General features: G+C 40.6%; 1 protein-coding gene and 1 pseudogene across 1 annotated transcript; one reads left to right on the top strand and one right to left on the bottom strand.

Moving 5' to 3' along the window:
• The window catches only part of LOC116689365 (DNA repair protein XRCC4-like), a 27,082-nt pseudogene extending 6,698 nt beyond the window's left edge, over window positions 1-20,384 (bottom strand).
• Window positions 20,303-24,925, top strand: tmem167a (transmembrane protein 167A). Its single transcript, XM_032515958.1, has 4 exons — window positions 20,303-20,489; window positions 22,330-22,439; window positions 23,886-23,920; window positions 24,027-24,925. The coding sequence occupies exons 1-4, from the start codon at window positions 20,487-20,489 to the stop codon at window positions 24,095-24,097; spliced, it is 219 nt and encodes a 72-aa protein (XP_032371849.1). The 5' UTR covers window positions 20,303-20,486; the 3' UTR covers window positions 24,098-24,925.

Genomic DNA, 24,925 nt, shown 5'->3' with positions numbered 1-24,925 from the left:
AACACACACACAAACACAATTCTTGTGGTGCTCTGAAAAACCAGAAGGTTATGAGGTGCTAAATCTTCACTGGGCTGTTTCGAAGACGTAGACCCACTGTAATAAGGCCGCCATCTTCAAAAGATCTCATAAAATACTTGTCATTTCTGTCCGCTGTCCCGGCAGGCCACACAGCTGTTTTCACCCTCCACTAGTGAACCTGAAGATGTTGAGTGGACATTCGCCTCACATCGCTGCCACAGCTTCACTACTTTGGCCTTATGTTCTTTTTTTTTTTGGTAGTCTTTTTCTCTCAATGTCAAATTGTCTTCTCTACTCTATGTTTTCTCTCCCTCCCTGAATTTTTCTTTAAAGCCACCAGCAGCTCAAATGTTTCACTCATCCAGTGACACTTCTAAAACCAAACATTTGCGTTTTTCCACTGCATGGTATCTACTCAACTCGCCTTGACTCTACTTTTTTGGTTTTCCCTTACTAAAAAAAAAAAAAATCGCTGGTACCTGTTAACAGGTACTTTTTGTAGCACTACCTCAGTTGAGGTTCCAAGCGAGCTGAGGCAATACCAAAAGGTGACGTGAAAACCTGCAGACTACTGATTGGTCAGAGACGGGGCTAGCAACAGACGGGGGCGGGGGGTGTCCTGAACAAACCTGCCGTGTTTACCGGTAAATAATTTACCCAGCTTTTTTTTTTTTACTGCCTCAAGGTTTATTAGAAACTAATTTGCCTTATGTCTGTGGCAACACATAGAGAATCAAAAACAACATGGCTTCCAATGTTCGGTGTGTGTCGCGTTAGGTCATGGCAGTTTCCTGCTATGACAACCAGCCACGGCTCCTCATCCTCATCTCAGCTGTACTTAACATTTAGTGCTAATTACCTAGGTTACGGTTCAGGTTTGGTTAGGTCTGTTGGTCAGCAGGATTTCGGAAAACGTACTGGCCCAAATTTTATGAAACTTGGTGGAAGGGTGTGGCACATGCAAAAGAAGAACTCATTAAATTTCCGGGTGAATCTGAATCAAGAGGTGGATACACAAATTATTAAGGGTCCAAGCTCGAGGGGGCTGGGAACCGCGTTTGCAAGGCTACGCAGTTCCCAGATCCAGCGGAGCAGTGGAATCCTATTGTTTTCCTAAGGATTCTTATTTTTCCACCTCTAAAACAGTTTCTACAGCCTAAACCGTGCAAGGTTCAAGGTTCAGGTTCAAGGTAACTTTATTATCCCCAAGGGCAATTTGAATTACAGCGCAGTAACAATATTTATCAACCCACAACAATAAACACAACACAGTACAGCATAATTAAATTAATTAATTTACAGAGTATATTAACCATGGTAATAACCGCCGGGATGAATGACCTTTTAGTCTGTTGTTGCATTGTGGCAGACTATACCTGCGCCCGGATGGCATCAGCCTGAATTGATCCCACAAGGATGACTGGATCACCAGGAGGCTCTCGCCTTTCAATGATCTGGCCTTGTAAGGTCGTGGAGGTCATTAAGGTGTGCCAACAATTTGCTGCACACCTTCACAATACCTTGCATGCGGTTTCCCTGTTTAATGGAAGTACCCGTGCATGGTGGGAGGTGCCGTTTTCAGAACTGGTCCAGAACAATGCAAGGACCTCGACACAAAAATTCACCCACTTCCATCTTCCGCGTTTGGCCCTATAACTTTCAAACCGTACATTGCACATTAAACCCACTTTTGGATTAATCACTTACACTAATGTGAACTACTTTCAACAACAACAATTTACAGGGCAGATTTACAATAGTTCAGGGACCTCACAAACCAAAATGCACACATGTGGACCCCTAGGTGCCGCTAATGACGTCAAACGTGTTTTTGCCTATAACTCCCACTTTATAGACGGCACACTTTACAAGCATGTGTTTGTTGAATCAAGCTGAATCTGATTATATAGGCCACACCCCCTTTTCGGCTAAGACGTTTTTCTCAATATTGCGTAATGTATACGACCAACTTTTTCTAACTCCTCCTAGGCCATGCAGCCAATCTGCACGAAACTTAACACAATCAATGTAAATAGGATATGTGCAATGGCAATGTGCTACAAACCTTGCAGCTCACACCTTGCAATAGTTCCTGATGTTTGCATCCCCACCGTTACACTTTTGGTTCCACTTTCGCATGCTCCCCGGTTGTCGGGGGTGACTCGCGCCGGGGAGGCTTGGACCCTGTCATAACTGCTTGCAGTTCTATATTTATAATTGAGATAGGAAATGGCTTTGGCAGAGGTCCGCAATCTCTGATGGCCCTTCTAGTTAGCAAATGTTAGGATGCTAACACACTAAAATAAGAGGTGAACATGGTAAACATTAAACCCGCTCAACATCAGCATGTTAGCATTGTCACTGTGAGCATGTTAGCATGCCAAAGTAGACCTGGGCATTGTACGGCCCGAGAGCTACATCTGGCCCTTTGGGCGGCCCTAACCAGCCCGCGTGAGGTCAACGTGAAGTTATCAATCAAACGTAAATAAGTGTACATCATGCATGGAACACAATTGCATTGCTTTTATTTTGAAGTCTACTGTCTTTTTTTGTTGCTTTTTTTTTTGCTTTTTCAGTGCAAATGCATAGTCAAACTGCAAAAGCAACAAGGCTTTTTTACTAAGCGTTGAACATCCAGGGATGCAGCAGTTAAGTCCAGCTTCGCCAAAAACAGTAAGCCATTTTCTGAAGGGGAATTTATTAAAGAGTGTTTGGTGGACTCTGCTGCGCTAATTTACCCAGAGAAAAAAGAGACGTTTGAGAACGGGCCGCTTGTCAGGTGAACTGTAACAAGAAGGATTGAGGACATCGCAAGAAACCTGGAGCTTCAGCTGCAATGCAAGGTAGACAATTTCAAACTTTTCCCCTTGGCACTGGACAAAAGATTTGATGTCCGCGACACAGCCCAGTAACTAATTTTTGTACGTGGAATAACAAAAGACTTTGAGATAACGGATGATCTGGCAGCAATGCGGTCAATGAAAGGAACTACGACGGGAAGTGATTTGTTCACTGAGGTAAATGTTTTGACAAAATGGAACTTAAAAGGAACAGACTGGCATGTGTTACAACCGATGGTGTCTGAATCTGACAGGAAAAATTGTGGGACTTTGGAAGCGGATGCAAGATAAAGTGACTAAAGTCTGAAGTTTCAGAACAGAAATTAGTAATTTTGCACTGTATTATACATCAGCAGGTGTTGTGTAAGTCAGTGCTAAAACTGAACCATGTTATTGATGTTGTAACTAAAAGAGTTAACTTACAGTTAACAGTTAGCAAGAGCATTAAATCACAGGCAGTTTGTGTCACTTTTGAAGACCACGAAACTGAACATGGTGACATAGGCTACCACACCGCTGCCTGGGCAAGGTGCTTAAAAGAGTATGGGACCTGAGAGCAGAGATTCGAGTTTTGTGATATTAAAGGCAAAGACATCCCAGAGCTCTCAGATGTAAACTGGCTGGCTGATCTTGCATTTGCCATTGATGTGACTGCACTAATGAATGAACTAAACACCAAAACACCAAACTGCAAGGCAAGGTCTTTATTTGCACATGAAATGCAATATAGTGACATCATGTTGGCATTTTGTTTTGTCTGCTTCACTTTTTCATGTTCTAAGAAAAAAGTTTAAAAAAGAAAATTCTGTAGCAAGGCTACAAATGAAATAGTAAGAGCACTTTGTAAAGTAAATTGAATGCTGTTCTTTGAAAAATGGCAAAAAACATGCACATTTTGGTCACAACTGCATTCATAGAAGATAATTAAATAGTGACATAATTGCATTTTGTACTATGTCTGCTTCACTTTTTTTCATGTCGTAATCATAACATTTGTGCCCTTACCAATTATATCTATCAATTGCCTTACAGTTTGATTTTTATTAAGCGATACAATTAATTGATAATAACTAATTATAAAATAATTAATTACTTAGCCTAAATCATTTAGCCTAATGGTCTGGCCCTCCACAACAGTCCGTGTTTCTCCTGTGGTCCCTTGGGAAAATTAATTGCCCACCCCTGTGCTAAAACTAGTGTTTAGCTCAAAGCACCACTGTCCCTAAATACAGTCTCAGAGAGCCGTTAGCATAACTATTAACTTTACATTTCGTCCTCTTTTTTGTTCTTTTAGGGGCGTGGACACCACTAACCTTTGATACATTGCTGTCTGTGATGGTTGGGGCTGGCTGGCTGTGAGTATTTGTTTTGTTGTTTCTTTTTTTGGTTTGTTTTGCCCTGTCTGTTTTACTGTTGGCTCCACTTCTTCCTTTCTCTGTTTGGCTCCACTCGCCCCCGCCTACCTTCACCAGCCAGCTGACTGCGCACACCTGTTGTTCATCTGCTCATCACCTCTCCCGCCGTTCGCACCTGCCTGACATCAACTACAATCAAGCTCTGTATTTAAACCCCGGATCTTCTCATCATCTTAGCTTGATCGTTGTTTCTGCCACATGGGTGACTTAAGCTCCAAGTTCTCAGTTACGGCTCACGGCTCCTCGCTTCACCCTGCCTCTGCTTCGGTCTTCCTCTCATCGGCTCCCTGAATCTCTGTGCCTCAGTGTCTCCTCCTCGGCTTCCTTCGCTCCGGTCTCCCACGTCTCCCTGTGCTTCCCTCGCCTGCCTATCCTACCTTCCCTGTACTCACCATCCTGCCTCTCCCTACGAGTATTTTCCCCTGTGCTTATTCAAATAAAACTGTGGTGAGCCTTAGTGTGGGTCCATTCTGTCGTCATTCGTCACACTGTCCTCTGGAATAGAAAAAGTTCACACCATACATGGGCACAGGGGCTCACGTGCGGTCTATTTAGTACCATTTCGCAATACAATCAATATAGATTAAGTGATAGTTCTGTAGAAAATCTCTTTGAATAGTCACATGCTCATTCAGTGCCAGTGCTGCCAGTCTGATCAAAACAAGAAAATCAGTGATTTAACAAAATTCTTAATAGGGTGGGGACACAGAGGAGACCACCCAAAGTTTTAGGAGGATGATGTTCCTAAGAACTCATAAAAATAGAACATCAGGATGTCACAGTGATACAGTGCAGGCTCCTCTTGTGGATTCAGAGGTCATTTGTGTGATACTGAGCTTCAAGTCACCGGCAAGTTCATTTGGTGGTGATTCTGTGTTTGTGCAAGATGGTCTACCATTAACAGGAAACAGTGTGACTGAGGTAGGAAGAGGCCCAGTAAGAAGAGCTGATGTTTATTATTAGAATTAGCTGGTTTATTACTGTTGTATTATGTCTTTTAATTCTTCAAAGTTTAACTAGGGACAAGGCCTGGCATCGGTTGCACTTTGTTTGAATGTAACAATGCCTACATTGTGCCTGTTAAAATGAAAATGAATAACATAGACGAGCTGTGGAAGTTTTGATCTACTCTCTTCTATCTTCTCCACAAACCCATCATCTCCCTTTTACTACCTGTGCCTAAATCTCCCCTGTGCTTTCAGAGTAGGGCTGGGCAATAGGGAGAAAATCAGATATCACGATATTCTTGACCAAATACCACAATATCGATATTGTGGCGATATTCTAGGGTTGACAATTGGTGCTTTAACAAAATACCTTCACACTTAGATTTCAGATAAATAATCATCAGTAATGCGGACATAAAGTCTAAGTGGCAAAAAGGAAAATAACAGCTAGAACAGTCTGGTAAGTTCAGAAAAGTACATCGCTTTACTGTAATGCAGCCTTTAAAACCAGGAAAAGACAACACTTATGTCATATCATGATATTACAATATCCAAAATCTAAGACAATATCTAGTCTCATTTCACGATATTGATATAATATCGATAAATTGCCCAGCCCTATTTCAGAGGATAGGAAATTTGGCAATAAATCAGCGCTGTTAGAAAGGATAATGTGAAGGCTTTGAAGTCTAAAATGCTGAATACACTAATGTTTCCACACAGGATGTTTCAATGTCCTACATTTACAAGTCTCAGTCCATTATAATGTCAAACTTTGTCTTCAATGTTTTACCTACTGACACTGTTCAAAACCGTAAATCTTCCTGACCAGTGTGTTAACATGATATTGCCAGTTTAAGACACCAGATACAGACATCTAAAGTGCTGGAAGCACAACCCTTATTTCTTGGATTAACATTATAAATTACACTGCAGCTGCTGTTTATTTATTCTGTTCCTTCTTTTAAATAGCAAAGGTTGTGTGTTTCACCATCTTTACTTTCAAGTTTTCAAAGGAAACCTACTGCAGTAAACATGAGACTTCCAGATAACCGAAGGTTTACCTTTAGCTTGTTATGCAGCATGAAAAGAGGAAGGGTGCACTAAACAAAATATAAATCTGGAAATGTAGGCAAGCAGCATGCTGAGTTTTACCTACCACTAATAGATAGTAATGACTGTTTTTTGTTGATTTAAGTTCCTTGTTGAAAGACAGAAAAGGGCTACAAAGCTCCCATTATTTTCCTAAGCTTCTGCTTCTCTCCTGAGACAAACAGATAAAGTTAAAGGTCAGACGCTGTTGCCAGCCTATGCAAAGGTGTGGGAGGTCAGACTGGTCTGTGATCCACAACCCACTGCCACATGTTTCCACTGTGCTAAATAAAATAAACAAATTGTTTGTTGATGTTGTTTCAGCCTTTAACAGCATTAGACTTATGACTTTTATATGACAGGGTGGGCTGATTTATGACAATTAAAACATCAATGCAGCTAAGATGAGGACAAGAAAGACAGAAAAGGAAATAACCTAAACTCTAAAATAAGATGAGATGCTTACTCTCTGAGTCTGAGATAAATATCATGACCTTGCAAACCTGAAAGATCAACCTTTTGAGGTGAATCACTTTGTATAGAACATCATCAAAAAAGTCAAAAGAGATTTAACAAAACATGGGAATGTAAAATCCTTCCGGATTCAGGATAATTGCCGGACATTACAACACGGTCCGATGTGTGTGTGCGTGTGTGTGTGTGGTCTAACTGTTTGTGTCTCCAGACAGCTAGCCAGACCATAAGGTCAAACCCGTGGAGAAGAGGGGACGTAGGTGGGGAGGACAAAGCCAAAATAACACAGTCCCAGTAACAAAGATACCACAAAACACATTCTGTGGGCAGAGAGGACACAAAGCTGTCCTTGTCACACTATGACACATCGCTGGAGACAAAACCCACCATTTATTCCCATGGATTCGAGGACAATTACCCCCATTAATCAATAACTAGATAATATTATAGTAAATTAGCATTATTGGAATTCAAAGATTAAATATCTCTGGCACTTATTTATCTCAGCTGCAAACAAAAAGTCCAGCTCATAATAATAAAGATCAAACAATTTATTTTATATGAGGGAAAAATATGAAGTCAGTGGTCCAATCTCCTTTTTTCTATTATTGTGTCCAAGGGAACAGGGAAGTGAGTGGGTGAGCACTGTGTGCATAATGACAAAGACACTATGTACATGGGTGGGCACGGGTGCTCAAAAGTGTGGGCATGGAGCAGAGTTCAGCTTGTCCCATCAGCTCCTTCATCCGCCATGCGGAGGCGTGAGGCCAGATAAAGAGCAGGAAGTGAGGGGCGACAGCACTCAGTCTGCCCCTGATATGAATGTTCCTATAAACAAAGGGCATGCAATGGCACAGTACCAGAAAAGGTAGCGGAGGGAAAATAATGAATTAAAATAGTTAATTTCGCTTTTGGGTTTAGAGATGTTTAATGCAAGAAAGGCATTATTAACATTAACTGTCAACCAGAAAGACAAACTACAACTCAGTGAAAAAACTACTGTGATGTGGAACCTCCTGGTGATGACAGAAGGAGTGATGCGTTGGTGGATCAGATTCTCCAATCCGTTCAAAGCTTTACTACAACTATAAAAGCCAAACATTTAACCATGGAGGATTACGGATTTTATTTTATTTTTTCTGAAACCACAATAAATGTTTTTTGGCCACATCATGGGATTGAAAATTTGTATCACCAACAATGGGTTTAGTGGCCATTTGTATTTGGGCCTCTCAAAACATGGCCACTGCTAACATTGACTAATGTGATAAAAAAAAAAGATCAGTCTCATGCAGGCAGATGATGCTCTTTGGCAAATTATCTACAATAATAAAGTGAAAAATCACATAGGGGAGGCCCTATGGCAACCTTGGACTCTGGGAAATTATTATGGGTATTTTAACAGTTTTTTTTACATTACTTTAAAAAAAAATGTATCAACAATAAAAATACCCATTGCAACCCTGAGCCAGTATCACTTCTGTTTCAATTCAGCATTAGCAGCTTAACAATTGATTAATTAGAAAAGGCCGAACATCAATACACAAGGAGTACTTGTCTTGTAAAACCAAAAGGAAACCCTGATGAAGGGATCTCTTATCCTGTCATTTATCTCCAGTTAGCAGTTTCTCCAAATGTTTTGAAACATATTATTACGTAAAATGATATGTACAGTGAACCAGACATTTGCATTTACAGCGTGCAGAGGTTAGGTTTAGATGTTTGGTACAGTGGGACACAAAAATAGAGAAAGAAAAAATAAAAATAAGACAGCTTTGAGATGTGTCACCAAGCAGGGTGGAAAAGCTGCAAAGTTTAAAAAGAGAGGAAATATGACACCAAACAGATGAATACATAACTCGATCAATCAACAAACACGGAAAATCCACTTACATGAAGACAGGGAAGTGAAAAACCAAACAATGAATCAACACATTAAAGTTGCTAAAAGTAGCTGGAACAAAAATAGGTCACCTATTAAAGTACTGTAATCATTTTATCTATTACGTTTTTGCTTTTGGCCCCCACACTTAAACATGGTCATGCACACCATTTACAAAAATCAGAGTTGTAAATAATTGACAAACGCAGGCTGTGAATTTACACTCACAATTATATATTGAATCATTTCACACTTTAGTATTTGGGATAATTCAATCAGAAAAAGATAAGCATGGACTACTGGCGTCATGCTGCACAGCTGCAAGTTCTATTTGACAAACTTAAACATTGACAATCAGTGTCACATGTATCCAACCAGACCCATCCACATGCTGCTTCAATTACCACAACTGTCAAGAAGTAGAGAAAGCTGGTCTGAAGTAAGAACTGTGTAGCTTAGTAGTACTAAGGTACTGATCAAACATTTGTGTGACCGTGTGTGCTTAGTAAAATTGTGTTAATCAACTTATGTCAGTGAAATTACAATTATGCCTACATACATACTTTTATTTTTCCACCAATGATGGATTGGTACTTAAAAGGCAATTAAGGAGGAGACCATGTCTGACTTAGCCATGTAAAACACCTGCTTAGTAGCAGTTTTACAAGTAACTCCCAAATTACATTCATCATTACAACTTCTGGGGTCATATTCATAAAATATTAGTGTCAGTTTAAGTTCGCCACCTGTTTTGTCTTCAGCCTCCTTTCTTCTATTTCCAGAGGAAACTTGCCTCATTTTTGGTCATTTCTACACCCTGAAATTATCTGGCTGGGAAAATATGTTCCACTTTTTATCCTCTGACGTGTTGAAAAAGAAAAGACAAACAAGGGAAGAAAAAGAAGAAGAAAAGAAGCAGGTGTTAGACAAGAGTGGTAGTTAGCACTTCATGCAAATTGTCTCCCTGAATTCTTAGAATTGTGATTACCACACACATACTGCACACAGCAATGACTGCCATTTTAAAGCCCTGATAAACCTAATCTGGTTGTATTCCTACTGAAGGCGTGCGATATATAGCCTGGCTTTGCCCTCTCTAAGTAATTCTGCTCAATTTTCATTGTCCTTCCGTACCCCGTCTGGGTTTGCAGTATATTCTTGGGTTTTCTCCGGTCAAATCCTAACCGGTCCAATCAGCAAACAGAGGGCGCGGCTGAGAACAATGACGGTGAGGTTCGGTAACCTTTGATAGGTTCTGTAATGGCGGCGGAGAAAGATGCGGCCTGTTGTGGCAGCACTGCAGAATATCCAGCAGTTAAAGCCCGAGCAAGAACAATCTTTGCTGAGTTTTGTTGGTGGCCATTATGTTGTAGCCCTCTTCCTAGAGCTTAGGTTGGGCCAAAAAAATCAAGCCCGACCCTCCCCGAGCCAGTGCACGTTGTGTCCGTGCCCTACTTGACACATTAACCACATTCACATTGGGGTGGCATTAGCTCAGTCCGTAGGGAGTTGAGCTGGGAACCGGAGGGTTGCTGGTTCAAGTCCCCGTAGGGACCAAAGTATGGTCCCCTATGGGCACTGCCAAGGTGCTCTTGAGCAAGGCACCGAACCCTCAACTGCTTGGGGCGCCTTTCCATGGGCAGCCCACTCACTCTGACATCTCTCCATTGGTACTACCCACATTATTCGGATCAAATAGTTTTAAAATTCAACAGAGTACCCACCTTCAAGGAAGTTATCACTTGTCAATGGAGGCCTCTTTGTATAAATGAAATATACAAGAGTCTGGTAGGACCAAGCTATGAGATATATATATAGTCTACAATAATATCATCATTGCTGTGTTAAAGGTGCTCTAAGCAATGTTGGGGGACGTTACTTCTTGTTGACGTTCAAAGTATTTTCAAACAAAACAAGACCAGCTTGACCCTCCCTCCTTCTCATCCCATCCCCTCCCCCTCCCATCTGTGCTTCCACGCACTAGCCCCCCACCCCCAAATCCTTCTTGTCGGTTATTGGCTGGAATGCTAGAACACTGTTTGTGTATGTTTCGTGGTGCAGGTTAGCAGTTTGTTTTTGTTGCTGTTTGTAGACCCTGGGCTGTCTACAGAGGCTGCATTTTTTTACAGTGTGTTCTGGGGACAGGCAATCCCGCAGATAGTGAAGAGACAAAGGCGGTGAGAAAGCAGAAGTGAGGATGCCAGTCAGGCCTGCTAGCCAACCTCCACTGCCAAGCCTCCTGCTCACCAACGCCAGATCCATCGCACATAAAATGGATGAGCTGGAACTCAGCATAGCAACGAACCGCTACACAGGGAACTGCTTCGTGATGATTATCACCAAAACCTGGCAGAAGACCCTCATCCCGGACACGGTGCAGGTAGCAGGCCGAGCTAGTTACTGGCAGGATCAAGAGCAGATCTCTGGCAAGACCAGAGGAGGAGGATTTGCATTTTCATAATGGTGTACCAACAGCAGGATTGTTGCTCAGCACTGCTCACCTGACAGTGATTATTACTGGCACTGTCTGCATAGCCCCCGATGCTAACGTTGGCACAAGTTTGGCTCACCTGCTAACTATAGTCAACAAACTGCAGCGCAATCACCTGAAGGAGATACATTTTGCAGCTGGGGACATTAACAAGGCGGCCTTAAAATCTATACTCCCCAGCTTTTTCCAGCATGTAGATTGTGCTACTAGTGGGAAGACCACACTAGACCATGTATTCTCTAACATCAAGAAAGCATACAGAACCTCTCCCTGACCTGGGCTAGTCAGATCCAACTACTCCTGAGCCCAGCATACATCCTGGTCAGAAGGTCTAAACAGCCAAGTAGAAGGACTATCAAAACCTGGCCTAACACTGCCCTATCCCAGCTCCAGGACTGCTTCCAATAAGGCCATGGTTGTGTGCAATATGTTACAGAACAGAGCCCTCGGTTTATTACTATGATTTCTTTCTGCTTGTATGCTGCACAATTTACATTACAGCAGAGGTGTACAACTACTGCTTACTCAGACGTCAATGTTCCTAGACAATTTTGTATGTCTTTGAATTGTTTTGACTTGAATACTTAATTTTTTTTTTTTTTTTAAATATAAGAACTGTTTTCAGTCAAAACTGTGCCCATTATTATCACCAGTGATTAAGTAACATTTAAAAACACATTTTTAAAGGTTATCGTCTAATTATCGCTATCGTCAAAAAAGAGATATTATTTTTTGTCCATATTGCGCATTCCTACTACATCCATAGTAGTACCACTAGTCAATCATTGTGATTTGTATATAGCATTACAGTTAAACTAAGTTACATTTGGGGAAATCATGTGTACCTCTATATTATTTAGTCTGAAAAAGAAAGCATCCACAAAAAACACAACATGTGTTGTTTAGAATAGCCATTCTGTATTTATATTCTTGAGATCATTACATTGTTTAAATTAGCCCAGTCACCTCATCTTAAACCAACAGTATGTCTGCACGTCTGTACACATGCACACATACTGTAAGTACACTTGTATACACAGCTCACACTCACAGACACAAAGAAAGCAAAGGCAATTTGGAATCAAACAAAATGGCTCTAATCAACTGTTTTTTTGTTGTTGTTTTTTTAAATTGTAAGATGGGGACAGCCCTGTCCATAAATAAGGGTTTTATGGTCTCTACAGTGATCCTAACCCCTTGGCCTTCTCCCACTGGTTTCCTCTACCCAAAAGCAGCCCCATGACCCGGAGTGACCTTATCCCTGGAGGCAACAGCATCCTCTCATAGTTTCAAAGAATAACACCAAATCCACTGAAAGCATAGTGACCTGTACTCCATCAGAGTTGTCACTCTCTGTTAACTATGTAAAAATCTCCTTAGAACACAATCTAATATGTGTTTTTGTCTGTGAATGCTGGATAAATTCAAAAAGAGGTGATTTTATGTAGGGAACTGTTTACATTAAAGCAAGCTAGCTCCACCTTACCGTTTAACAAACCTTTAATCAGCAAACCTTTTTCTCTAAACATTTATGAGCTGTAGCCATTCAACAACTGCCTTATATTGTTGCTATTGGATGACTGAATGATTCCTATCTCTGGCTTTATTCCACAGTGGCCTGAAGGCAACCACGCCGTTCTAATTCTGCTTTAATGTGGGGACACTATAACCCTTCTCTTTTTAACAGCCCCCTATAAAAAGTAAGACTTCCTTTCTATTTTGTTGTATGTCGTTAGATGAGTTCATCCTCAGGGAACAGTGACAAGGGGGAAGTGCCTGATGTGGAATTTAAAGGTGAACTACTGATCAATCTCCATCATGAAGAATAAACCAGAACTTTCTAAAATTGATCTTCAATAACAGTTTTCTCAACAACTTTTGGTTCATTACCATATGTGTGTGATGTGTCCCTAAACAATGATGCAAAGAAACCAAAACCAATTCCAGCAAATATAATTGAACTAAGGACCTGGAGGAGCCACAGCGGTTTAAGAACTGCAGTTCCAGTCCAAATTTGCCAATGAGAATGAACTGCAGACATGTTGATATTCTCCATCTACAGGTAGGTAAGTTAATACCGGCTGCAATGCTGACTCGTGCCACCTGCAGGGAATGTTGTTATTTTTACCGGAGCCCCCACTGCTGTGCCAAGGCAGCAGTCCCATTAATGCAATACTGTTGTCTGTCTGAACACAGCCTCAAAGCTGCTAATTGAAAATATTATTATATTAACTTTAAAACCTAAAAAATGTAAAGGTTTTGCCAACTAGACCATACTGGCTACACACATTTGGAGTATTATAGTAAAAATCCGCCCAAAGCTTTTGCTCACCGAGATTTCATTGCAGATCTTCTGATACGAGAGATGACAGTGATCTGGAGTGATGTGAAAAGAATACGCCTCCTTGTCACCTCCTCTCCTTCCTCCTTCGCCTCCAATTAGCGCTTGAAAAAGATCCTTAACATATCTTTCCCTTGTGGCTCCCATATCGTTGACTTCCCTTGTCACCTCATCCTCTGAAACTAGACACAAAGAAGGCATTTTTCTAATTTTTGCATCATTTAAATTTGTACAGTTGAGAGAAGGGCAAAGAGGTGATGGCAGACTGCAGAGCAAAACTATAAACATTAATTATGTAGCAATGTGAAAGCGGATTCAAAAGAAAGCATGTCAAGAAACCTAGGGGAATGTCGTCAGCTGCTGCACAGCTGCTCACGCGAGGCTGAGGGTCCCAATTAACACATCAAACACTGAGGACCCAGAAGACCGCACATAGCTGTCACAACCCCATCTCTGCCTGTCAACTCTGCAGATGGACACCAATAGAAAACTAGTGAGCGGTTATGTTCCAGGTGTCCTTTCAGAGAAAATGTACTTATGTGTAGATGTAACCACACACACACTGAACACTGACTTGCACATACAAAGACAAGCCTTGTAGAGCTCAATCTACTTTCTACACCTGTAAGCTGCAGCGCAGAAGTGAAGGGGGATGGTGAAACAAGGTCACGGCTGTCCCTCTGGTTAAAGGATATATTAATATAGTTACAATACTGTGAGATGGGGTTCAGCCAGGTGCCTACACAGTTTGGGAGCCCTGATGAATGGTATACCTGGTGACAACCCAGTCTAGTCAATGGTCAAAAGACTTCAGTCATTGCAGAAGGCATGAGCCAAAGATTGTGCATTGGGAATTATTTGAGTAGTCCATGAGTCTTAATGTATTTTTGTTCTTGCATATCTGAAGTCTTTACCTTCTCCAATCCATGCCGAGTTGCCATCAGTGAGTGCTATTGTGAACCCAGCACCCAGGTCTACAGCCCAGTCAACTCGCAGGATGTAGGGGGTGCTTGGATCAGTAGCTACAGTGATCTGTCGGACTGTACCACTCATAATCTGCAAAAAAAAACAAAGATAGGAATTAAGAAACAAGGTGAAATTATGATTCACTGTTTCTGCAACAAGCCCATGGCATTGTGTTCAGGATGTTTCGTAGGCCAACTGCTTGAATTTGGTCATAGGACTTCCTTCAAAGACAATACTTCTATCAATCCATTCTGATGCTGTAAGGTTGTCTTAATCTTCCAGTTGCGTCAATTGTTTTACTTCTTGGATTTGGTAATGAACATCCCTGTGTGTCTTCAATAGGGGTCTCTCGGACTCAGTGGAACCACACAGAGAGTTTGGCAGGTTTTTGCATAGGAGTGTGGGCTCCCTGACCACCAGTAAGGTAACTGCATGACTTAAAGATTAAAAAAACAAGATTCTAGACACATCCACTTGAGAGACTGCGGTCAAGCTTAAGCTCTTTAAACTCACAAAGCTTCGTAACCACCATTAAAAGTGCATGTTGCACTGTAGGGGATATATTAACCTCAGCTGAATGGGCTGTTTCTCATCTCAAAGTTATTTAGATTTTAATGGATAGTTTGGGAGAAATATTACATTTTAAGAAGTGCCATCATGTTTGACAATATGAAGCAAATACTGTCCCAATGACAGCCATTCCTGTCAATCGTTTAATCACATGTAAGGTATTGCATTGATGTGAGTTAAGATAATTGCCAATCTTCTATTGCGGCAAAACCTGTGGGATCCATGGTCTTAGAGTTACTTAATACTGGGAACTAAACATTATTTGCCAATGCAACGCTGCTCAATGAGTGTGCTGAGCGTCCTCGTTTGGTAATGTCACCTTGCCCTCAGGCTAATGCCTTTGATAACTGATTCACTGCTGCAGTTAAAGTTAAGTCTCCTGCCAGAAGCAGCCTACTTTCAACAGATCAGTTACAAAAGATGTTAATCTAAGGATTACAATATGATCCATGAGATGGTTCCTGATGTCCTTTTGGTTTGGCTACTCATCAGGTTTTTTCCTTCTCAGCTGGCTTGAGAAACTTTTACTTGATTACGGATGTCCAGGGCCAGAACATGTGATTACTGCTTCCACTTGAAGTGAGAGGTGAGTTCCCTGCTTAACTACAGGGCAAAGTATGTGGAGATGGAGGGAAAAGGACGGCTAAATTGGCAGTTAGCCAAGCTGGACATGTTTGAAAAATGAAAATGAGCTCTTCCAGACACTGTGCAATAAGTTAGGATGTGACAACACTTTTTTTTTTATTCTGTTTTTGCATCCCCCACCACATACAGTATGCTGACAGAGCAGGTGATCAAGGTTATTCAAAATGAGACGTACAGCAGAGCTTTGACATAGACAAACATGTGCCCTCTCTACACACACACACACACACACACACACACACACACACACACACACACACACACACACACACACACACACACACACACACACACACACACACACACCACACACACACACACACACACACACACACAAAGACCCTGAAGAAACAGATTGAAGTTGACCCCTTGTGCTTCAAGAAGGGGTGTGGCTGGACGAAAGGGGATGAAAAAGATGAGGGAGCTGAAGGGTTCAACTTTAACCTCATAAAGAGAGCCCAGCTACTCATTAGTTACTGTAACATCTGTTGTGCAGGACGATAACCCTGTGGTAATGACAGAAGGACACTCCAATTAAATAAACAGCGCTGTCTGTCAGGAATGGAGAGCTGCGCAAAACCTTCAAAGTCAATCCCGAAGTCAACCTGTTCCGTTCCTCGATCGGCGGACACATCACTGGAATGCTTAAATCATCAACAAAAAAAGATCCCCAACAGCTTTGACACACAACCCTTATCCTCCTCTCTTACTCCCTCTGTAATTTCTTTGCTCAACCTTTTCATTGTCATTTCTTCAGCATTGCTGCATATGAAAAAAGACTGAACTGTGCAGGAAGTACTGAGCAAATGAGTCACAAAGAGAGCCTCTACTGTAATTTTGCAGCTTGTGTTTTCAATGAGGAGTCCATACAGAGAAGTACAAGCCAATGCAGTTAACTGTCTCTTTAATGGGCCTGGACTATTAAACCAAGTCCTCTCACTGTCCTTTCACTTGACTTTCCCCTCATGCTTTCTCCAATACAATGGAGTTAAGATAAAAAGGAGAACTCTTTGGCTAGTCCATGATATATCATAGGATGAGTCAGGGATTAAACAGCAGCAGACTGTTGCATGCCATAGCCTTTTATTCTTTGTTCTTTCCACGTGTTGGCTACCTGAAGCCAGTTGACAAATATAATCAGTATGAGCAATTATGACACTGACTACAATGAATCAAGGCCTAAAGAGTAAAGTGTGTGTGTGACCATAAATTGACTGATGCATGTCTCAAAGAACAGGTTTGAAAAACTACTCTAATAACCATGAATATTTTTACTACTTATATTTGTGCTGCTGGCAGGGACTGCAATGAAGTGGTGATGGGTCAGGGTTAAGCTTTGTTTTGTGCTGAGTGACAAAAAATGTGCCTTCTCTGACGTGCAGTGCTCCACATACATAGGCTAGATTCAAAGATGTCTTGTCCGTATCAGGTAGCAAAGCATTTGAGATTGGTGACAAGTTTCAGACCTACAGTACATTTAACATCTACTTGGTGAATTACCTCAGCCTCTCTACTACTCAGCGTCAACATAGCTTACCCCCTTTATCAACATTATTAGGGGAAAGAATTGTAAATCTACTACTGTGATGACACAAGGTGAAAATGTAATATGAACAGAAGTTGAAAAACGAAGCAACTGAGGAAAATCTAATGTATTTTTAAGACGTTTTTTAAACTAGATACAGTGGGACGGCTTGGTTGGAAACTTAGACTAAGTCATATTTTCAAATCTCCAGTTAGCTTTTAGCATTGACATAATGTAGAGCCCTAGGAAATCTGTCTTAAGCTTTTTTAAATTTTCAATTTCACGATTCCGTCCATGATTCGGTTATCACAGAAACTATTTGGCTCTATTTTAATGCTGCTATCAGTCTGGGCCTGGCACCAGGAGGGTCCTTGTCAAAAAAAAGACACTTGCCAGCTGGCCTGACACCTTTTCTAGGTGAAACCACGGTCAGTAACCCATTTTAGAATAGAAACTGTCCTGTTTGCACCATTGCTTTTGAGGAGATGAGTAAATTCAACAAGAGGACAATCCTTTAAAACAAACATACATAGCTAGCCTGAAAGGGTTGCCCTCATGACATCAGCTCTTCTGTAGAATGTTGTACACAACATCTTGCTAACCGTGGACTCAGCCGCACAATAACAGGTTATTTTCACATCGCCAATTTTGACATAGGAATAAGTTACAGTGGTTAAAACTTGCTCAGTCACAAATGTAAAGCAACTCTTAATGAAGATTGTGGTAGTGTAAAAAGTATAGAGATCAAGGCACAATACAACCTGTGACAGCAAAACATTTGTGACGTAATAAGCCTAACTTTTATTCCCATCTGAGGGTCAATACTGCAGAAGCCACATGACCAGTTACTGCAGTACTTCCTCAAATCTTTCACATCCACCCTTCCCCTGTTACTACTGGCGTCCCTCAAGGTTCAGTTCTTGGCCCCCTCCTTTTCATCACCTACCTACTTCCCCTTGGCAATATCTTCCGCAAATTCAACATTCATTTTCATTGTTACGCAGACGACACCCAGCTCTATTTATCCAGCAAACCCACCTCCTCGCTCCCCCCCTTGTCCCTTACTAACTGCTTACTTGAAATAAAAGACTGGTTCACCACAAACTTCCTTAAACTAAACAGTGATAAAACCGAACTCCTCCTCGTAGCCACCAAGTCCACCCTATCCAAAATCAATAGTTTCTCTCTACCAATCGACAACTCCTTGGTCTCCCCTTCCCCTCAGGTCAAGAGTCCGGGCGTCATCCTCGATTCCTCCCTCTCCTTTCAGTCACACATAAATAATATCTGCCGGTCTGCATACTTCCACCTACGCAACATAAACCGCCTCCGTCCGTCCCTTACCACTCACACTGCCTCCATCCTTATCCACAGCCTCGTCACCTCCCGCCTTGACTACTGTAACTCTCTCCTTTTTGGCCTTCCTCAAAAATCCCTCCATAAACTTCAACTTCTTCAGAACTCAGCAGCTCGTGTCATCACCAGAACCCCCTCATTTCATCATATAACCCCGGTTCTTCAGCAGCTCCATTGGCTCCCGGTTCAATTCAGAATACAATTTAAAATCCTTCTCCATACTTTCAAAGCCATCCATAACCTTGCCCCTCCATATCTATCAGAACTCCTACACATTGCCGTCCCCTCCCGCTCCCTCAGATCTTCCTCCTCCCTCCACCTCACTGTCCCCCATGCTCGACTCATCACCGTGGGGACCAGAGCCTTCAGCCGCTCTGCTCCCCAGCTCTGGAACTCACTCCCACCCGACCTCCGCAACATCAACTCTCTCCCTCTGTTCAAAACTAGACTAAAAACCCATCTGTTCCAGCTCGCTTATCTGTAAATACACTGTTCCTGTTTTGTTTTGTTTGTTTGTTTTGTTTGTTTTGTTTTTTGTTTTATCTGTTTTGTTATTACTACTTACACTTTTATGTTCCCTATATCTGTCTTTTATTCTCTGTAAAGCGTCCTTGAGTGTTAGAAAGGCGCTGTTAAATAAAATGTATTATTATTATTATTCCATCCATTCATTGAAGAAAGTTTTAATTTTGGCATCAAACTATAAATATTATTCTAAAGAGTTTGACCTGATGTTCTCTCTAATAGAAATAAGAAAAGATTGCACATACTGAGGCTACATTGTGCCTTGATTGGACTGCAGTAATCAGGCATGCGTGCACTTGCCTAAATAAGTCAGTGCACTGTAAACCGTAATAACATTAGGAGGAATGTGCATCTGTTTGAAGTACACTTGCTCATCTCTTGCTCTCCATTTGATGACTTATTCTTTTTTTACACTAAGTTTTTATCCACATCCACATTATCCTCTTGTTGAAAAAAATATGCAAAACACGTTTCATGTGTGGTTTATAATCTGACAGATTTCTTCTTACATGAAGAGCTCTGCAGGGTTGTCAGTTAAATGGTTGAGGGGAATTTATGAAACATGGTTTCAATGCAATCAAGATGCTGCCGTGACTGGTTGGGGGGAGGCGCCTTCATTGTAAAAACTTTCAGGGAAAAGTGGACCACACAAATGTCAGTCTCACGTCACCAAAAAAGCGAATAGTTATCTATCAGGGTATGAAAATATAAAGATAAATATACCAGTCAAATGAATCTATATGATTAAAACTAAGGATCTGTTTTATAATTGCTTAATTGTAAAGTCTGCAACATGTCATAAATCTTCATCTCAAGTTTAGTGCCCAAAGTGATAGTACTAAAGCACTCTTTTAGCAATGTCTGCCTTATTATATAGAGATGTTGACTTACTTCTATTTCCCATAATAACTCAGATTGTATTATAATTCACAGCCTAATGAATTACACCCTACACTAATTTTAGATAACGTTAAGCTAACTTCCGGGTTCCGTTTCGTCACTATAGTGCACTATTGTGGAACGAATATTGTCGGTAACGTTACAGATACGCCTTGGTTTTCCCTAATACCGGTAGTCGGAATTCACTTTACATTTGGTCACATGTATGTAAAACACTTAACGTACATATTTCTTCAACATACTTACTGTAGTGTATGGGCTAACTACAACGTTGTCCAAACGAAGGCATTTGTGTATGAAACTGAACTCATGCTGCTCTTGACAGGTTTTGAAAGAACGTCAACCTTCATCTCCTGTGTCAGGCTGTACATTTTCAGCCAACCAGCAAACGAGGTTCCACGCGCAATGCGTCGTTACGTTACGTAAACATATTTGGTTACGTCACGTAAGCTCCAGAGAACAGGAACTGTGATGTGGCTTTGACTCACAACAAAAAATGGTAAGGTTGTTTTTTTATTAATCAGGTGCTTCTGCCATTTGATAGTGTATTTTAAGCATATTCTATAACACACATTCTACGTCTAATCTGTGTCCGGAAAACACAGTGACAACAACTAATGCTTGCATTCGGTGTAAAGCAGGGCGCATAGTAAATGCTAAACTAGCTTGCTAGCATTGGCTAGCTAAAATAGGGTAAACGTTAAGCCAAACTATCTTTCACATGTATGTTTCTATTCTTAAATCTCACTTTACTAAATTTTCATATCGTTACCTAAGTTGTATATGTGTGTCAACGTGAGTAGTTTGATAACAAAGGCTTAATATGTTTCAAATTAATGAGTAACGTTACAAACACTGCTAGCATCGCAATGTTTTGAGGTGTGTGCCACGTAGCTGCAGCATGTAACATTATGTGTGTCTGTGACTCGGCTACACATTGTGGATTGGCATTACAAAGTTGAGTTTGCAATAACTGGAATATTTTAAACCAAAACTCATAAGTACGTAGGTATCTTGACAGAAAAACTTATTGATATTAAATCTTAATGACAAGCGGACAATGCATTACAACTGTATTCTTCAAGAAAACATGCAGCAACAACAAACGTACAAGCGTAATCGCCGCAGGCAGAAATCATATGTCCAAAATATATTATCCAAATGCAAACTTTTAAAATTCAAAACTGTTATAATGCTGTCTTGTTTTAATTGGTGTCTGTCTTGTGTATCTGTATTTTTTTTTTCAAGGACCGTGAGTCTAATAATAATTAATGCTATCTATTTTGCCATCAATACAATTTTAGTAATATAGTACTAATTTAGCTGTGGCAGGAGTGTAATTATTGCTATCAGGTAACAAGACAAAAAAGAGTATACATGCTAATATTTGAATGCATGATTATGTCAAAGTATCCAAATGGCATGTCTATTACCATGTTAGGAATGTATAATATTTAAATATTTGGATTTCAGGGGGCACATATAAGAACATCCCAGAATGATACTACATTAACAGTCTTAAAGATTAATACACATATTTCTGGGAGTAGAAACGGAAGTTTCCAGAAGAGGTTGCATCAGAAATAATTATAAAGCCCTTTGGTAGTTTCCGCTTTGGAGTGCAGAGTAGTTAATTATAGACAAGAAGATCCTTGTCTTTGACTGTGAGATGTCCAGTATTGTTGGCCAACTAAGATGCACCCCAGTGTAGATGACAGGCAAGGACAGAGCCACATTTATACCCAAACAGGGAAGGGATGACTTAGCCAATGTCATCAGTTATCATCCTCCATTTAGCGTTGCTTACCATTTTCAGGAGAATCAACAGACACACAGTTGGCGAAAAGTATGCATTTAACACACAAAAACAAACACAAATCACTAATCTGCAGTTCAGACTGTTTGGGATGAATTTGGGTCCTACAGTTTGTTATGGCTTTTAAGTAAGCTACATAGCTTAAAGCTAGTCAGAGTAGTCTTGGGTCTTCGTTTTGGTACATGGCAGTATGAGATTGTGATTGTTCTTAAGCCACAAACTTGAATTTGTAAATTAGTATATGAAAATGTAGGATCATTTTGACTTGCACGCCATCGAAAACATGCTTTTTTGGCGTTGAGTTTTTGACAATGGTGTGACTCTAACTGGGTCTATAGCCCAGTTCGTTGTCACACAGAATGCACAGCTGGTACAACAACATTCCTTGTGACAAGTAGCATGACACCAGGGTTACAGAAAATGAACTAAAGGGAAGTTAGTGTTTCTATTGTGTATGATATGCTGGTGAGGTGAACTAAGTCATGTCTGTTACTAAATATATCATTTCTTTTTCATCTTGCAGTCGGCCATTTTCAACTTCCAGTCACTGTTAACAGTGATTCTCCTCCTGATCTGTACCTGTGCTTACATCAGAGCGCTGGCTCCCAGTATGCTAGACAAGAACAAGTCCGGGTATGCTCAGATACTATGTGAGATACTTAACAATGAAGCTGCAATTGATGTCTTTGCAGTGATTGATTGAGCCTTTGTCTTTTAGATTGAGACACCATGTTATATCAAACTGCATAACCAAATACTTGGATTGTTAATACACTTCATTACTATCACTTATTATAGTGTTAAGACACAAATTATTTGTTTTTCATGAAAGTGCTATACATTCTGCTTCATCCTATAAGTACTTCAGCAGTTCTGTATTTCAACTTATATTAGAGCGGTTTGTTTTCTTTCTTTAGTAGAAACAGTCCATGATAAAGCTGATTCTGCTTGACATGTAGAATCAGAATGGAGTGTACGTATGTAAGCCCAACAGTTTTAAATGATCCATCCCTCTGCAACTCACTTTACTCCTTTTATGACAGTAAAGTGAATATATTTGAGTTTTGAACAAAACAGACATTTCAGGATATTATCTTTGGGAAACACTGTTCAACCTTTGTTAACAATTTTAGCTAATTAAAAGAGCCTTGAAGCAAGTTAAGTAGCAGAAGGCCCAAATGTTCATTAAAACTGGATCATTATTATTCTTGGATGTGTAAACTCCATGATTCACTTTTAACAAGTGGCACAGCCCAGGAACAACACACGCACAAACACCAGTAGAGCAGGGAGGGATATCCTCTTCAGACCAACAACAAATGAGACAGAGTGGCAGATGGGATGATTTAATAATTTCCCCTTTGGATTGATTCATTGACTAAGGGACTAGATGTTATTTGTGTTGATTTGATGCCACACATTATGCAGATGATTTGTGAGTGGTAGTGATAGGTCTAGAATCTGAGCGGAAGAATTAATGTTCTCTACATGAAAATATTTGTACATGTATTAAAAAAAAAGAAGCAAAAAAAACATTTTTCCAAAGTTGTAGAAAAAGTCACTTTAAAAACAGAGCTATCTGAAGTCAACAAAAGAAAAAATTACAATGGGATTCTGCCACCATCTGGTCAGTTTGAAAGTTGGCTTTTAGACTTGTACACTAGCAGACAGACACACCCTCACACAGGCCGACAAGCACATCAGAAATGGGGAGGCCTGGAATGCAACATTTGCCTCAGCTGTCACTAGAGATAATAAGACTTGCCTGCTGTCCCCCGCTCTTCCAAAGTGAACACCCCTTACATGGAAATGGACATCTGTTGCTGTCTGGGTTTTGTAGGAAGTTGAGCACAATCCTCTTGGAAAGTTGTGTCAGGAGTCTGACTAGCAGTTACTGTGGCTACCACCTTGACATATCAACACAGGGCCCAGCCTCTTTTTGACTTCTAATAGAGGCTTTTTTTTTTTTTTTTATTGCAGTAAAAGTACAATTAACTTTTACAAAGGAGCGAAAATAAATGGAGACAGATATATAGACATTTGTTTCTGTTTGTAATTTTTTTATTTTTTTTATTTTAGGCTCCTAGGAATTTTCTGGAAGTGTGCCAGAATAGGTAAGCCTATTGTGTGTGTGTGTGTGTGTGTGTGTTTTTTTTTTACATTATGTCATTTTTTCTTCACATTAATGAAATGTTGCTCAACAGTATTTATTTTCTCCAGGTGAGCGGAAGAGTCCCTGGGTTGCCTGCTGCTGTGTCGTCATGGCTTTTAGCATACTGTTTCTACAGTAACAGTCCAAAGAAAACCACAAATGGAAACATTGGGGAAATGAACCAGACAACAAGGCATGGACAGTACAATCCTAGAAGCACAACAGGGCCTCCGAGGGTATCACTTAGATAATATAAAAAACGGAGAGCCGTCACCACTCACCGTAGACACGGAGAGAGAAAACTGTGTCTTGTGTAGGGGGGAGGGATGAGCTGATAGCCCAAGAGTGTGTCTAGATTCCTCCACCGACTCAGGTCTGTCCTTGTTTGCTTATGTGGAATGTTTACTTACAGATGTATGTGTGTGGGGGGGCCAATGTTTTTTTTGTTATCTGCCATTTTGTTTAAAGGAAAGCAGTCATTCTGGTGGGATCAAAATGATAAATTCTTTGTCCAAACATTTCAAACCAATGTTTTTTGAAATTGTCACAATTGCATCGATCATTTTGAAATTCTTCACAAAACGGACCTTCATAAATGTTCATAACTGTTATGCAGTTCGCAGTAAGGCTTATATTTGCAAACTGAGTCAAAGCAAGGTGTGACTTCAACCAATCTCAACACCCTTTTTTGTTGCCTGTACCCTGTTTGTTGAATCTAGAAATGATCCTATTTCACAGCAAACAAAATGATAGTATAGCTCTTCAGGTGGCTAATAGTGCTAAATGTTTGCCTCAAAGAGCTACTGATGTTTTTTAAAGTCAGTCAGTTTGCTGCTATTTATTAAAAACAACCTTTTTGGTCATTTTTGGCTATTGACATCAGTTTGTGTTTGTTGTGATGTTGCCACACTGTAAAATGAAGTGTCATTGACGTCAGACATGCAAAATACATGTTGATGAACCTGTT

This window comes from Etheostoma spectabile, chromosome 5 (assembly GCF_008692095.1).
Source record: "Etheostoma spectabile isolate EspeVRDwgs_2016 chromosome 5, UIUC_Espe_1.0, whole genome shotgun sequence".
Taxonomy (NCBI): Eukaryota; Metazoa; Chordata; class Actinopteri; order Perciformes; family Percidae; genus Etheostoma; species Etheostoma spectabile.
This window is presented reverse-complemented; position numbering and strand designations above follow the sequence as displayed.

Bases quoted from the DNA above. Each gene is read 5' to 3' on its own strand.
- tmem167a (XM_032515958.1), top strand. The intron at 22,440-23,885 runs GTATGCTCAGAT...TTTTTATTTTAG, and splicing joins CTAGACAAGAACAAGTCCGG to GCTCCTAGGAATTTTCTGGA. The intron at 23,921-24,026 runs GTAAGCCTATTG...TATTTTCTCCAG, and splicing joins CTGGAAGTGTGCCAGAATAG to GTGAGCGGAAGAGTCCCTGG.